This window comes from Oculina patagonica, chromosome 5, assembly GCF_052425735.1.
Source record: "Oculina patagonica isolate OP01 chromosome 5, crgOcupat, whole genome shotgun sequence".
Lineage (NCBI taxonomy): Eukaryota > Metazoa > Cnidaria > Anthozoa > Scleractinia > Oculinidae > Oculina > Oculina patagonica.
The window spans coordinates 22,658,867-22,674,222 of record NC_135762.1 but is presented as its reverse complement, the minus strand read 5'-3'; the positions used below and the strand labels follow the sequence as shown (position 1 = coordinate 22,674,222).

The window sequence follows — 15,356 nt, the reverse complement described above, 5'->3', positions numbered from 1 at the left end:
GGAGGTCCACTGGGGAAGGTTTTGAGATTAATTAAGACAGCTCCAACATTTCATGACAAAGATTGCGTCGATTTTCGTTCGTTTGTAAACACTTCGTTAACAGCTCATGCCGTTGTCCCGGGGGGGGGGGGGGACTCGCATATGAAAGTGACGGGGATGCTTGTCGTCTCGCTTAGGGGTGTAAATTTCGGACTTTTGGTCTCGCTAAGGGTGTTCCAGGAAAAAACGCCCAAAGCACCAATATTTTTAGTCATAATGGTCTCGTTTAGGGTTGCACACAAAGAAATATACAAACATAAACTCCATTCTTAGTTTTTTGGCATCTTTGAGGGGTCAAGAAAGGCTTGAGCCACACCCAGATTGGTCTCTTTTAGGGGTTCTTTTCAAAATTTCCGACGAGCATCCCCGTCCGTTTCATATGGGAGTCCCCCCCCCGGGGCCGTTGTGCGTTTGCCAGTCGCCTGGTTCGAACCTGGCTAACCAGAAAGCGCCACAGTTAACACTTGCTGGATGAGCTTTGATCCCATCAGGAAAAGGGGAGTTGCGAGTTATATAATGCTAAGATATGCTGACATTGCTTTTTTATTTCATCTTGAAAGAGCACCAGCTTGAATGTTTTCTATTGTACATTTTTAAGTGCGAACAGGCTGAAAATTTTGTACGCCCGGGCCTACGGGTCTGTTAGGCTAGCTACGCCCCTGAAGTTTACTGACCCTTGAAATAAACTCACAATTAACAGATTAACAAACATCATAGTTAAATCACAACACGAATTATACAAGAAATTGGCACCGCAGCGCTTATACAATTATTTTCAGTATTTTCGCTTATTTGAGTAAGCGGAGTTTAATCGATGATTTACGGTATACGAAACGGTTATTTTTTCTGTCTGTAAAAGAGTAAGGGCGGAGCCCACCCTTACCAAACTTAGCTTATGGCTCCATCGATGCAGAAAGCCATTATCTACTTACGAATTGCCTTGGTGGATGTGGAATAAATTTCCAATTATCCAGTAACCTTGACTGAGGGCCTGTTTATATGGAAAAGAGTTGTCCCTGGTAGGAGGGTTACCCTCCATACCGAGCCACCCCGGGTGAGAGAGCTTATCGTACGTTTCTTTATAAATAGCTGCGAAGTGTTTATATGAGAAATTGCAAAGTTGGCTCGGGGGACAGGGTGACCCTGGGTGGAGGGTCACTCGCTTTGAAGGGAGGGTGACCCTGGGGAGCGAGCCAACTTTTTATACATATAAACAGTTTGGTTATTTTTGCCTCGCCTACCAGGGACAAGTTGACACATACGGAGCATGCGCAAACGCTAAAATCAGCAAAAACAAAATTGCAGATAAATTGAAATCAAAGTCGGTGGTAAATTAGTCCACAAAATGGTCTTGGTCGATGATTCAGCGTTCCTGATTTTAAAAAAGCAGCCATAATAGATGTTTCAAAACAACTCTCGCCAGTGTTTTGAACCGAGAGGGCCAAGTTTTGGCTCGGTCAACAGGGACAACTTTTTCATATTAACGCTCGTTAAAAGATGGCTAGGGGGAGAGGGTAATCCTGCTACCAGGGACAACTCTCTTCCATGTAAACAGGCCTTGAGCAGTCTGAATGATTAAGCGTGGCAAAATATTTAAATTAATGCTCTTTTATAAGCCCCAGGGGGTTTAAAGGCTTAGTGAGTGATAACGAATGCACACAGTCGAACGTATGCGTTCCTTTGTTAAGTGTCACGACTGTCCGCTTTCTTTCTGAAATAAGCAGTTATAGACTGAATACACCTTGCCACACCTTTAAAACAGCATTCGACAATTAGGGACGGACCATTATTGTTTTGGAGGGGGGGATGAAAAATATTGGAAAAAATTGTTTGCAGTGCCTGGAAAGACAAAATAAATTGTTTGCAAACACGATATGTATAACAAAAATACAGTTGAACCCCTATTAAGCGGCCACCCTCGGGGAAATGGCAACTGGCCGCTTAATAGAGGTTGGCCGCTTAATAGGGGTTTGTCAGAAATTAGCATAAGGTCTTTTTAAAAGGTAACATTATTTCAATACAAAATAAGGTGAAAAGGAATAACGGAATCACAGGAAGACGACAATAAACCTGTGTTTAAATGATTTTATCGGCCGTCACGGTCTGAGATTGTTGGAAATTAATTTAAATATCGTATATTACATTCTTATTGGCCGCTAAATAGAGGTAAAAACAATAGAAGAACGCTCATCGGGGAGGCAGAAAGGTGGCCGCGGCCGCTTAATAGGGGTGGCCGCTTAAAAGGGGTTATATTTACAGTATTTTACTGACAATATTTTCGGGTCTTTAGTAACTGACCGCTTAATAGGGGTTGGCCGCTTAATGGGTGGCCGCTTAATAGGGGTTCGACTGTAGTAAGAATTTTGAAAAAAAATGTTTGCAGAGGTGCATAAACTTAAAAAAAAGTTTGCAGAGGGAAATTTTTCATCCCCTCCCTCCAAGAAAATAATGGTCCGTCCCTTACGTTTTGTGGGTTTCCATTTGGTGTTCACAGTTTGACTATTAGGACTATTGGAGCGCCTCTGAACAGCAGCAGTAAGTCACGCGGTAAGTATCGGTTTGAACTCAATAATATCAAAAGCGTTAAATTAGTGGATTCGCCTTAAATTGTACTCGTTGATATAAAAGCAATTTTGTGCAAAAGGCGAAAATCAAATAATTTGTGAGCTCCCCCTTCAGGCTTGCCTAAATCTATATTAGGTTAAATTTAACAAAACGACCACATTTTTTCATGGGCCACACTCTTTTAGACCATAGAAATGACATTATAAAATGTTCCAAACTCAAGTGGAACCACGAGCCGTTAGGCGAAAGGTTTCTCTGCAAAGTTTCGGACATTTTATGGCGTCATTTCTGTGGTCTATAAGAGTGTAGACCATGGAAAAATGTGGTCGTTTTATACCATAACACGGAAAATTTACCGGCGAATTAAATTAGATGGAAAATCAGTGAAAAGTCGCGCGCGTGACAGCTCGTAAGATTGCACTTAAAACCGACACATGAGAGGAGATTACGCACTTAATGTTACACCTGCCTTTTAACAACTCGCTAGATTGTCTTTTGGAAAAGACGCGACAATATCTAAAGTTTTCCGAAATTTGTTTTGTGTTGCGTTACAGGTTACAGGCTCTCAGTTATGCTAAAAGTAAGTGTACATGTGCTACTGCTTCGTTGCCATGGTTATTTAAGGTGGGCGTGCTTTGTTAATCTAGTTCCCGTGTTCTAAGTTAATTAATTTAGATCGCTTTTGATCAGAAGTCTTGAGCGGTTATAAATAATTGATTGCGGCGTAGCTTTCTACCGGAACATCGCGCATAGAAATTTCTTTACGATTAAACGAAGATGTTGGAAAACATTTGAGTAAGTAAAGAACATTGAACCACACGCATTTACCTATTCGATTCGCTTAAAAAATTTCGTCCAATAAACTCATATTACTGAACGCATGACCTTGTCCTTCCTGCAAATGAAATTTCGCGCGAAAACTTACGTGCGTGGCACGCGTTTATGTTGTCACGCACTGCGTGACAATTTTAAAATGCAAAACAAAACAGCCTTTCAGACGATTTAAAATCTCAATTCTCAGCTAACAGTTACAATTTTGGCCAACTGTCAGCCATCAGTTTCTAACACCATATTCACGACTTTGCTCATAGAGCCTTTGATTAATAACAGTTCTTATAGCTCAGCTTAGCTCGTCGAAAGTGTCCGGTAGACCAGTACAGGGAGTAGAAGCTAATTTTTTAAAAGTCTTTTTATCCATTAGCCTAGGTGTTCTTTTGCTGAGCGTGTTGTAAACAACTCGTTCGAAACTGAGAAACTAATGAGTTTTCACTTTGATGTGGCTGTCAAGAATAATTTTGGCTTAGAAATCTGGCATGTACTGCCGGCGGAAGCAACAATGAGGATAGAGGATTTAGAGCGATTGATAAAATGGCAGTGAGGTAAATAAATGCGACATGACTTACAAATACGTAAAATTCTAAGTTGGCTTTAAAATTAACAGCTGAACAAATCTTTCTTTATTGCTAATCTTAAAAACAACCGGCCACTCAATAGAGTATTGAAGGCGTTGGTCTTAACATTCCGCATTCTTTGAAAGCTTTCCTTTTGTGGAAAGGGTCCGTATGACGTACATGCGTGTTGTACTAAACAACACTTAATAAAGTAACAGATCAACCATTTCAAAATTGCGTGTTCCGGTAAATGGAAATGAATCAACGCAGTAGCACCGTGTGTGTGTGTGGCGTACAAATAAAAACATGCCTTTCATGTAACCTTGTATAGTGCTGGGGTAATAGATTACCGCTATTTTTAAAGGGATATAGTTTCTTATGTAATAGTCGACTTCCCGTACCGAGCTTCCCAGTTAAGTGACTTGGCGACTTAAATATTCAAGTGAACAAAACATATTTATGATCATTTATTATAATCTTTCAACCGAAACCCCCACTGTCTTATCTGTTTCAATCTGTTTATTCGATCTGCCAGTAAAAACAGAGCTATTTTTAACACAAAGTTCCCCGGTGGAGCTGCAGTTCCAGCTAACACGCTGTGGCAAAAAACTTGTTGACAAGGTGGTACGAAAATTCTTGTATTTTTCTTGTAGATTACAATGCAAACTCCAAGTTTTAAAACCGTGACGCTTTCATGATCTATATCTTTCGTGACATTTTCGTGTATTTTGAAGAGCATTTTTGTTATGAATTTTAATATTGTACTGCAATTTCACTTTCGACATTGTCAGGTGCAATTCTAGCACTGGGTAACTGCAAAGTGCGAGATACTTCGAGCTACAAGCGCACTGCACAAGGTAAGTTTATACCTTTGTTTTTGTGACATTAAATGAAAGCGTTTCTCGCGGTCTTCACGAACTGTTAACCCAAGCTGTGTTGTGACAACCATATTGAAATCGATTGCCCTTCAAATATAACCTACCGCTTCAAACAAAACTTTCGTGACAAATTGATTTTACGGCCTGTATATAAACACACTTATGCATTTATAAACGTGTTCCCAGAAATTCTAAACAGTCTGATCTCAAAAGAACTTTGCAGAGAGGCAAATTTTAATGAATTAGTGTTTATTTTTAAAAGGCACGCTCTCGGGTGCATACATGTTTTGAATATTCGTGATTGCCATGAAATTTACTGTCCGGAAGGAATTAATCATTTATCTCCCGAAATGGCTTCCATTAGGCCTTCAAGCAAGCATGATTTCGTATTAAAGCGAGAGAAAGAAACCTTAAACTTAAATGTCGATAAATGTAACAGACCTATTAACTAATGCCCAGCATTATGTTTCATCCATTCGGTGGGCTTTGTGTATATTTTGTGTTCGTAACCAAGAGAAACATCATTATAAAAAGCTTAATTTTAATGGCTGGTTCTTTAGAGATATGAATATTGTATATAGCCCTTTGACCGAACCTCTTTAGAGTGTTTGTTGACTGCATGCTATCGAATGTAACTAAATATTACTAGATTTCTGGGGCATGACTGATTTTTATTCTATAATCAATATTTTTGAATATTTTATCGATCGATTAAATGACGCCGTGCGTGGCGCAGGTGTGAAAAACATCGGAAAAACTCGGTAAAAAACGAATGTTTCATTCGGCACTTGTCGGGTTCGCATGAAGCTGGTATCCAGTCTACCGCCAATAAGAAGTCATGTTCGCTGACCTTCTGTTCACTGTATGTTGCTGTGGTATTTCATGGTTTTCGTAGTCGCAAAACAGGAAAATCAAAATTTAATCAGGGTTCATTGTCAATCAGATGAGACCTCATTGTGATTTGACAAATGCATGTTAGCCCAATAAACAACCTACTATGCAAATTTGTACTTTTGCAGTCATGGCACAATGTTTTTGAGGCAGGTGCCCTACAAACTGAAGATGTTGAAAAATCTAATGAAACCAAAGTATACCATTGTACTGTCGTGAAATGTAATAACGTCGTGAATTGTAATACCTGTCGTAAATTGTAATAACAGTTGTCGTGAATTGTAATAGCTGTCGTAAATTGTAATAACAGTTGTCGTGAATTGTAATAGCTGTCGTAAATTGTAATAACAGTTGTCGTAAATTGTAATAACGCACCTATCGCAAATTGTAATAACATGCTGCCGTAATTTGTAATACTCTGAGCTGAGCATTGGATGGTCGACAGGTATTACAATTCACGACGTTTATTACAATTCACGACAGTACATACCATTGACAAAAATATGATATTTAACAATTATTCCATGGGCGCGCGTTGGATATGAGATGGTAGATGGCCAACGAGGCGCGTAGCACCGAGTTGGCTATTACTTTCTCATATCCAACAAGTGAAATTATTGTTTTATTTCAAACATCCAAAGAATTGCAGTATTTGAGCTTCGACTGCTCCCGTTGACGCATGCACCTACCAGTTTTGTGGTCCATGGTATATGAACTCAGATACCATTGCCTTTTAACCAATCAAAACTCAGGAATTGCAATATACCATTGCTAGCTTTTAATAAAACAGAATATTCTTAGTAAGTATGAAACGCATTTTATTAGTAGCTGCCGTTAAAAATAAACAATTGTTTACGCTTTGATAATTGACTGACAACTGGGTGACGATGGCAAGACCAGGTCCTCTTATACAGGATCTTCCCGTTTCAAAACATTGGATGGTCAACTAAGCACATAATATACTGAGTTACGCTTTCTTCATAAACGTTTTTATTTGCAGGTAACGTGTCTGCTGAACGCATGATTGGCTGTTGATAGCAATGGGAGTGATACTCTCCAGGAAGAAAAACAAAAAACGGCAAAGCTTCCAGGTACTGATGCTTGAGCTGGTTCTTAATTAGCTTCCTCTGCAGCCGTTTGCTGGATCGCAACACTTTTCAGAGGAGAAACGTTACTTGACTACAGTCAGAAGAACTAAGACGACCAATACTAAAATGTAAACCCTTTTTTCTGCAGTTCAAATACCGTGAGATATTTGTACTCGTTTCGCGTGTTATTTGCTCTCTACTAAGTGGAGTGGGATAATAATTAACAACAACATGTAACATTCAGTAGCTGAGTTTGTTTTTGGTCTAGTTAAAATTTCAAATTGCTCCTGGCAACTCTGGAAAACGAACTGCTATATTTTACAGAAGTGCACACAACTTCATATGGGCAGAATAATATTTGCAACAAAATCACAGACAACAAAATCACAGACGGTAATGCACATGGGCAGACCATCATTTGCAGGCATTTATTTACAGATCACGTGTTGGGCTCTCAGCCATCGAATGATAATGGTTTTTCTTCTATTCCCTTCACTAGGTCTCTCCAGTTCAACAGAATGAGAGTCCTCACCAGAGTGACCAGGAAGAGGAAGAGCAACGCGACAACTCAATTGAACGAAACGAGGACGACGACACAGTATCAAAAAAGAGTTCCGATGAAGAAGAAGAAGAAGAAAACAAAAGTGATTCTGACAAGGAAGAAAGTGATAGTGAGAACGACGAAGATAAGAAAAGCAGAAGCAGTTCTTCAGCTAGCAGTAAGAAGAGCGAGTCATCAAAAGAAGAAGACGAAGAACAAGAACAAGCCGAGGAACAAAAAGAGAAAAGTGTGCAAGAGGTTGTCTTGGATGATGTCGAAGATAACTTGAGTTATGAAGAGAAAGTGAAAAAGGCCTTGATTGGTGACATGGATTTTCATTTCCCAGAAAAGGCAAAGATTGTCAGGATATTTACTAGCTCGACATTTACAGGTCAATTATAAATTAAATCATTCATCCATGCCTCTATCCATTTAGCCATCAATCCATTCGTCCATCCGTCCATCCGTCCATGCCTCCTTCCATGCATCCTTGCATTCATCCGTCTATCCCTTCGTTCGTTCGTTCTTTCGTTTATTCATTCAGGCGTATGCTGTATTTCAACCTCGTTGTCTTAGCTCTTTTGCTTTCCTCTTGAGAAGGGAGGAAACGAAAGGGCCCTGGCTGTACTTCATCTGAATAGGTTTGGAGTCTTAATTGTGTGATTTGTTCAGTTGCATGTAAGGTTAATGAACTGAGATGATACGTTCACTTTTTAGACACCTCTGTGGAGCGCAACACATTGATGGAAAAAGTGTACCCTCGACTCAAGTCCTACTGTCAAGAGAGAGGCTATGACTTTCAAGTGGTCGACATGAGATGGGGAGTCCGGGACGAGTCTACAGATGATCACATGACCACTGAGCTTTGCATGAGGGAGCTACGCGCATGTCAGAAGCTCTCGACTGGGCCCAATTTCATTGTAAGTTCAACTTGATAAAAGCAGTACAGTCGGACCTCCCTATGAGACCACCTTTCGTATGTATCCCCCCTCTCCCCGTTAGCGACCACGTTTCCAAATAAGGAACCCCTTTCGTTGGAGACCACGACCACTTTTAACGGCCATTTTAATGCTGATGGTAAGAAATTTTCTATTGCGTTTAACCTCCGGTTAGCGACGATTTCAGGTGATCTGACCTCACTACGGGCTTGGATGTTCATGTATTCGAACATTTCAAACCCGAGCCTCATCTTAAAACTGATAGTATTACAACTTAGAAATTTTACTAGATTCACTGAAGTTTCTTCGAAGTAATTACTAGATGTGTTTTTGAATTAAGCGTTCTTTGCGCTGAGTCTAAGTCATAGGTTTTATAGCCTATATGCTATGACTCAAAATTAAGACCACCTTTGTTCCGGCCTCTCGTAAGGGAAAACCTAAGAGTTAGCGAGCACATCAGTAAGCTTGCCATTTTGGGTGGCGCCTAATGAAGGTTTGTCTGTATCTCCTCTGTATTAAATGGCTACTGACAGTTAAAATCCTGATTTGACTTCCAGACCTTTCTGGGCCAAAAATATGGCTACCGTCCCTTCCCGGTCAAGATTCCCGCTTCTGAGTTCGAGAAGCTACTTGGAGCGGTTGACAACCAAGACGACGTCCAACTGTTGAAACACTGGTTCTGGCGAGATGACAACTCAGTTCCAGCTCAATATTTGCTGCAGCCAATCACATCACTGCTACCACACTATCGTGACTACGCTAAGGATGACTTACGTAAGAAGGCGTCTGCGGAATGGTGGACGGCGTTTGAGAGAATGCAAGTTGTTCTGAGGATGGCTGCCGACAAGGCTCTGGATAATAAGAGTGAACGGCATAAATACTACATGTCAGGTATAATGGGTTTTCAGGTTCATTATCCATGGCTTGATTTTAACTGTCACAATGGCTTTTGAGTGGAGAGAGGCACTATGAAAGTTAAGTGTTTGCCCCAAATCACAACTCATTAACCCAAGCCAGGGCCAGACCTTGGATCTCTCGATCCAGAACGCAGCGCGTTAACCATTAAGAGATTAAGCCACCGCGCCTCCCTTCCCTTGACCTAATTGCAAGACATTAAAGAGTACCTTGTTACAGATTGAGTTTTTAGTGGCTTCAGATTGCTTCTTTTGATTTTACTATAACGCTAAATTTTTCCTTTAGTGACGGAAGATGAAATCCGTAGAGGTATCATCAACGCTACAGAGCAAGACAAGCACTGTTTCTGGTTTAAAAGGGTCATCACCGACATCGACGACAAGATAGCAGACTCCAACACTGGGAAATTTATCGACAAAACCTGGGGAAGTCCTTCTTCGGTGGACAAACCCGCACAGCAACTGTTGAATGAGCTTCGAGAAAAAGACCTCCCAGAAGCACTGACCAGCAAAAATGTCATCCAGTATGAAGTCAAGTGGCACAGCAATGGTATAGATCCAAGTGCTTCACAGGAACATGCTCAGTACATCGAGAAGCTTTGTACTGATTTTTATGACACGTTAACAGACAGAATTAACCAAGGTATCGAAGAAGACCAGTCGACCAACAGAGAGGACGAGCTGACTGAGGAAATATTCGAACATGGGTCTTTCTGCAAAAGAAAGTGCGAGTTATTCCATGGCCGTGACGAGTTTTTGTCGACCGTGAAGGAGACAGTCAAGAAAGATCGAATTGCCGTGTTGCATGGTGAATCAGGATGCGGAAAGACTTCGTTGATGGCCAAGGTTGCTATGGAGGCGAAGAAATGGCTGGGTACAGATTCAGCGACACTTGTTACTCGATTTATTGGGACAACTCCAGATTCCTCGGATGTAAGAAGCTTGTTGCGCAGTATCTGTCAACAGATTGGTAGGGCTAGTGAGGACGAGCAAACAGTGCCACAGGTAAATATAATGATTATAAGTCAGGAAATTGTAATACAAAATATGGTATAGCCCACATCAAGTCAATTGTTAATTAAATGGGGTAGCACAGACTCCATACATTTCATTAAAGTTCCTCGTTATGGGCCACTAATCCTTACCTGACCAATTGACAAATAGGATGTTACTGCATCAAAAGGTTGTACCCAAATTCCTTTGTTATACAAAACTAAATCCCAATTTCGCTCTATGTGCCTTTTTTATCTAGGAACGCATTTGTACGTCGAACCAGAGAAAAAATTACTTACTCTATTTCGTGGTTGAACAAAGCACATAAGGCACATGCGTAGATTTGCTAATATGCTACATAAGATAGCCTTCCATGTCGATGCAGGGAAGTCTTCGTTGTGGGTAAAAAATGATAGTTACCTGAGCTATTTTACACCTTTATTGCCTGGTAATGGTATATAGGTTTAAATATAACCCTGCAGCTCCTGCAGCTCGTGTGTCAAGAACAAAACAACCATTCAAAATACGCTGCTTCATCAGTTTCCTTGCACTGTCGTAGCACATACTTTCTTAGGCTACTATTCCCTAGCACGGTGCCCGAGTACGTTCCTCGCATGCTGGGCACCAATGGGAACACACCTACTACCTAGTGTACCCACACAAGAATTCGAGAGCAGTGGCCATGCCCCAGTATAAAGTCGAGACCTTGTGCGTGGGCAGTAAAAGGTACTTGGTTACTTACGTTCCCAGTGTCTGATCATTTTCTCAGCCTTGTACAACATTTTACTGTCTATTTTTCAACAGGATATACGATCACTCCTTGAGTTTTTTCCAAAATGTTTGAAACAGCATGCATCGTCTTCCAACCCTGTAGTGTTGGTCCTTGATTCGTTGGATCAACTGTCGGATGATGACGGAGGCAGAGAATTGGACTGGGTACCAAAGAAGCTACCTAAGAATGTCTACATTATCTTGTCCACACTTCCAGGAAAGGAATACAATTGCTTTCCCAGGCTCCAGGTAATTCACCTTGTTACGACAAAATATAACCAACTGTTTTTGATCACTCTAGTTTGCATCGGTTTATTACTGAATGACTTTTAAGTAACCACAACAGACAACCTATGACAGTCAAAAAGGCAGTAGGGTCAGGGCCGAAACTAACAAGAGGCAAGACGAGGCACTTGCCTCGTCCAAATTTTTACCCAAAATTAAAAGCAAAGTATCTTTTGTTGGGAAAATAATCCCCAGTTGAACAATATTGATTTTTCTAAAGAAATACCTCATGAAACTCTGAAAGAGTTTCATAGCTTCTAGATTTCAAAATGTTCTGTAGAGCATGCCTCAGAACCCACTTGCAAGACCTTGCCTCGTCTATGGCAAAGGTCTGGTTACGTCCCTGAGGGTTACCTCTTCTTTTCATAACACCACTTGTAATGTCTGCTGCTCACAGCATGTGGCACCAAATTCTTGAACTGCAAAATACTTCGCGCTGTCTTAATGACACTTCAACTAATCCTGCAAATTTTTTTTTTATTTTCCAGGAAAAATACGAAGACACCGTCCTCCTGGAAGTACCTAACATGCCAGTTGACACTGCAAAACAAATCTTAGACAGTTGGCTCAAATCCTCTAGACGAGCGTTACAAAGTGAACAAGAGGAGATTGTTTTAGAAGCCTTCAAAAAATGTCCACTGCCGCTGTACTTAAAGTTATCTTTTGACGAAGCCTCTCGATGGAAATCCTACACCTCTCCAAACGATACCAAACTGGCACCAACAATAAAAGGAATCATCCATGACCTACTCGACCGTGTAGAGAAACTCCACGGAAAGGCCCTTGTGAGCCAAGCTTTAGCATACATCACTGCTTCCAGAAATGGCTTGACTGAACCTGAGTTGGAAGACATCTTATCCTTGGATGACGTAGTACTCAATGACGTTTATCAGTACTGGACACCACCCATTCGACGACTGCCTCCACTGTTGTGGATCCGCATCCGATCCGACATTGAAGACTACCTAATTGAACGAGGAGCCGACGGTGCTCGAGTTATAAACTGGTATCATCGCCAGTTCATCGAAACTGCCCGTGAGCGCTACCTTGGAACCGAGCAAGCAGTGGGGATTCATTCAAACATGAGCGAATACTTCGTCGGCAAATGGTCAGGCGGAGTGAAAAAGTCGTTTGTGGACAAGGGTGGAAAGGAAATGTCCATGGATCGACTGGTACCCAAACAGCCGCTCAAGTTCGACGTGAACGACGACAATCCCATTTTCAATCGGCGCATGCTGAGTGAACTTCCTCATCACCTTCTCCTCTCCAACCAAGTGGAAAATCTCAAGCAAGAAACTCTGTGCAACTTCGAGTTCCTCCTGGCGAAGGTCCAAGCAAGTTCTGTCGAGGCGCTGCTACAAGATTTTAATGCCGCTCTTGCCATTCATCCAGATGACAGAGAGTTTGACCTCCTCAACAAGTGCCTTGGCTTGTCTGCACATCCACTCAGACAGGATCCTCGTCAACTGTCAGTGCAGTTGATTGGCCGTCTTTACAAGTACATGAAAAAGAAAGAATTTCCATTTTTGAAGAAGATATTAGAAGATGCACAAAACCCGTCTGTGGCCGCTTTCATTCCAAGTCAAGCATGCCTTACACCGGCTGGAGGATCTCTGATAAATTCAATATCCACTGAAGAGTTCCATGGTGGAATCGAGTACGTAAATTTCACGAGTGATTCCAGGACTGTTGTGACCTGCAATCGCGGATCAGAAGGGTTATGCCTGTTGTACCTGGATATTAAGAGTGGAAGAAGGCAGCGAAAGGTTTGCTTCGACGAACGGGACACAGATGTGAATTCGTGCTGGCGTGCGATGATCAGCAAAAAGAACGATGACGTCTTCGTCGCATCGGGTTCTTCACCAAACATGTACCTCATCAATGCCAGGACAAACAAAGTCTTAAAGGAGTATAAGCCAATGAAGGATGATGGAAACTGGTTCAGAGGTTTCCCTTCCGTTGCATTTGCAGATGATGACAAGCTGTTGGTTGCCCTTGGCGACGCCGGTGTGCGAATCTGGGAGACTGAAAGTGGAAAGCTTCTTCATGACGTTTCTGTCAAAGGCATCAATGTTGAGGAACAATTTGGTCATATGGACGCAACCGGAGACCTCGCTGTCTACTGCCTACACAAGAAAAAAACGGTTCACGTTCTCAATGTTAAAACTGGAAAGGAAGTCTGTAAGGTGGGTTTGAATCATTAATTCATTTTTTATTTAGATTGTGCTAATGCCAGGTCTAATCTTTAGGGTTGGGGTAGTCAGATAACACTTAGTACTACTTCTCAGTAGTATGGAGCTGCTAGGAGTATTCTTTCTTCATCCAACTGGGATTCCTGCCCCTTCAGCACTTTTACCAGGTTACTGCAACAGTTTGGGAGACCTGGAGGCCAAATGGTTACCGCATTGCACTCCAGATCGAGTGGTCCTGGTTCGAGCCCTTGCCGGGGCCATTGTGTTTTTCGGCGGCAAGACACTTTAATCTTATAGTACCTCTTGCCACCCAGGTGTGTAAATGGGTACCGGTGAAATAAATCTGGGGGTAACCCCGCGATGGCCAAGCATCTCATCCAGTGAGGGGTAGAAATACTCATAGTCGCTTAATGTTACAGAAACCGAGATAAGCCTTTGCGGTATGGACCACTTGGCTCAACGCAGACTTTACCTTGCAACAGTTGGCGTACCCGTTTACTTTCCTAGGAGAAAGTCAGGGAACTCAGTACAACGATTCTGGTCAGGCTAGACAGGGCCCGCGCAGAAATAGTTTGAGTGAGATGTTTAAACGCGAACACGCCAGCTAGAGGGGTCCGGGGGGCATGCTTTCCCGGGAAAATTACGATTTTAATTCCTGTCAGATACCGAAAAATGCATTTAAAATTAAAAAAACAGCACTCACAAAGTACCGGTAGCTGAGATGATACCAGAACGAATAAAAAGAGAAAAGACAATTTCACCTCCATTGTTACAAAAATTAAAATACAACAATCCTCTTTATATTTAGCAACTGAACTCGCCAATGAACCATATCGCCTTAATAATTATAAACCTAAGTTTATGACACGTCGTATGTAATGTTCAATATTTCTTAACTATGCTATTTAGATAAATGTGAACTTGGAAAAGGAAGATATCCGAGGCGAGCCGCAAGAGGTAGACGTAACCCAAATCCACCTTACTTCCAGAAAGCAGTTGCTTGTGGTGTCAGACGGATATGTTAAAAAGCAGCTAAAAGTGTATGACCCTACCACTGGCAAGCACATCAGGGATATTCCAGATTTTGGCATTGGCCAACACGATCGCCTTGTTGTCGCAGAGGATGGAAAGTCGGTGATCGCTGTCAGAAATAATTACGAACTGGTAAAATGGGACCTGGAGACTGGTGACGGCACTATCGTTGCAAGACTACAACCAGGCTTTGGTCTTTACGGACGCAGAGGAGATGTTATAGCACTTACCGGATCTGACGGGGTTCTCCGAATTTACGACGCAAGAGATCGCGTTGACGACGATGAGACGGATGTAAGTGCCACCACAGAAGGCTTTGCTGATTCAATATGGATGATGACAGTTGCAGCGGACAATCGGCATGTGATCGCAAGTTGCACTGTCAAGTACATGCCTGAGATTGCAGTGTGGGATGCACTGGCCGGTGTCAAAGTCCGTTCTATCAAAGCAATGAACTTTCCCCAGCCATTGCGCATGCTAAGCGATAAGGTTGGCGTCGGACGAATTGCGGTAGGAGAGCAAAAGAAAGATAACTTTGATCACTATAAGCTAATGGACTTTGACCAAGCAAAATCTCTCCGTGTCCTTCAAGGGAAGTCGAGTAAACGCATCGAAGCCGTTGGGTTTATTGACAAGAAGAATGTAATCGGGCTGTCGCGTGGCAGAAGGAACTTAAAGGTGTGGAACGTCGATACTGGCAAGGTAATGAACAGGTTTTTTTATTCAATTGACATAATAAGTTACTCATAATTCATCTTTTTCATTTCGCGCCTAAGCCGAAAATGGCTGTTCATAAACGTTCCATGATTTTTGTTATTTCTCGCTAATGCACCGTTCT

At 41.8% G+C, this 15,356-nt stretch overlaps 1 protein-coding gene across 3 annotated transcripts in view; it reads left to right on the top strand.

Annotated features, from left to right (window-relative positions):
- Nucleotides 1–4,553: 4,553 nt before the first annotated feature.
- The window catches only part of LOC144653296 (NACHT domain- and WD repeat-containing protein 1-like), a 19,166-nt gene continuing 8,363 nt past the window's right edge, over nt 4,554–15,356 (top strand). The window contains exons 1-10 of one of the 3 annotated variants that reach the window (XM_078513255.1): nt 4,554–4,619; nt 4,787–4,852; nt 6,765–6,855; nt 7,352–7,784; nt 8,111–8,313; nt 8,889–9,222; nt 9,532–10,250; nt 11,043–11,258; nt 11,783–13,480; nt 14,396–15,220. In XM_078513255.1, the coding sequence (XP_078369381.1) occupies nt 6,805–6,855; nt 7,352–7,784; nt 8,111–8,313; nt 8,889–9,222; nt 9,532–10,250; nt 11,043–11,258; nt 11,783–13,480; nt 14,396–15,220 (4,479 nt within the window). In that variant the 5' untranslated portion in view covers nt 4,554–4,619; nt 4,787–4,852; nt 6,765–6,804. Of the gene's footprint in view, nt 4,853–6,764; nt 6,856–7,351; nt 7,785–8,110; nt 8,314–8,888; nt 9,223–9,531; nt 10,251–11,042; nt 11,259–11,782; nt 13,481–14,395; nt 15,221–15,356 lie in introns of all 3 variants that reach the window. The other 2 variants (XM_078513256.1, XM_078513254.1) reach the window with 2 other exon arrangements.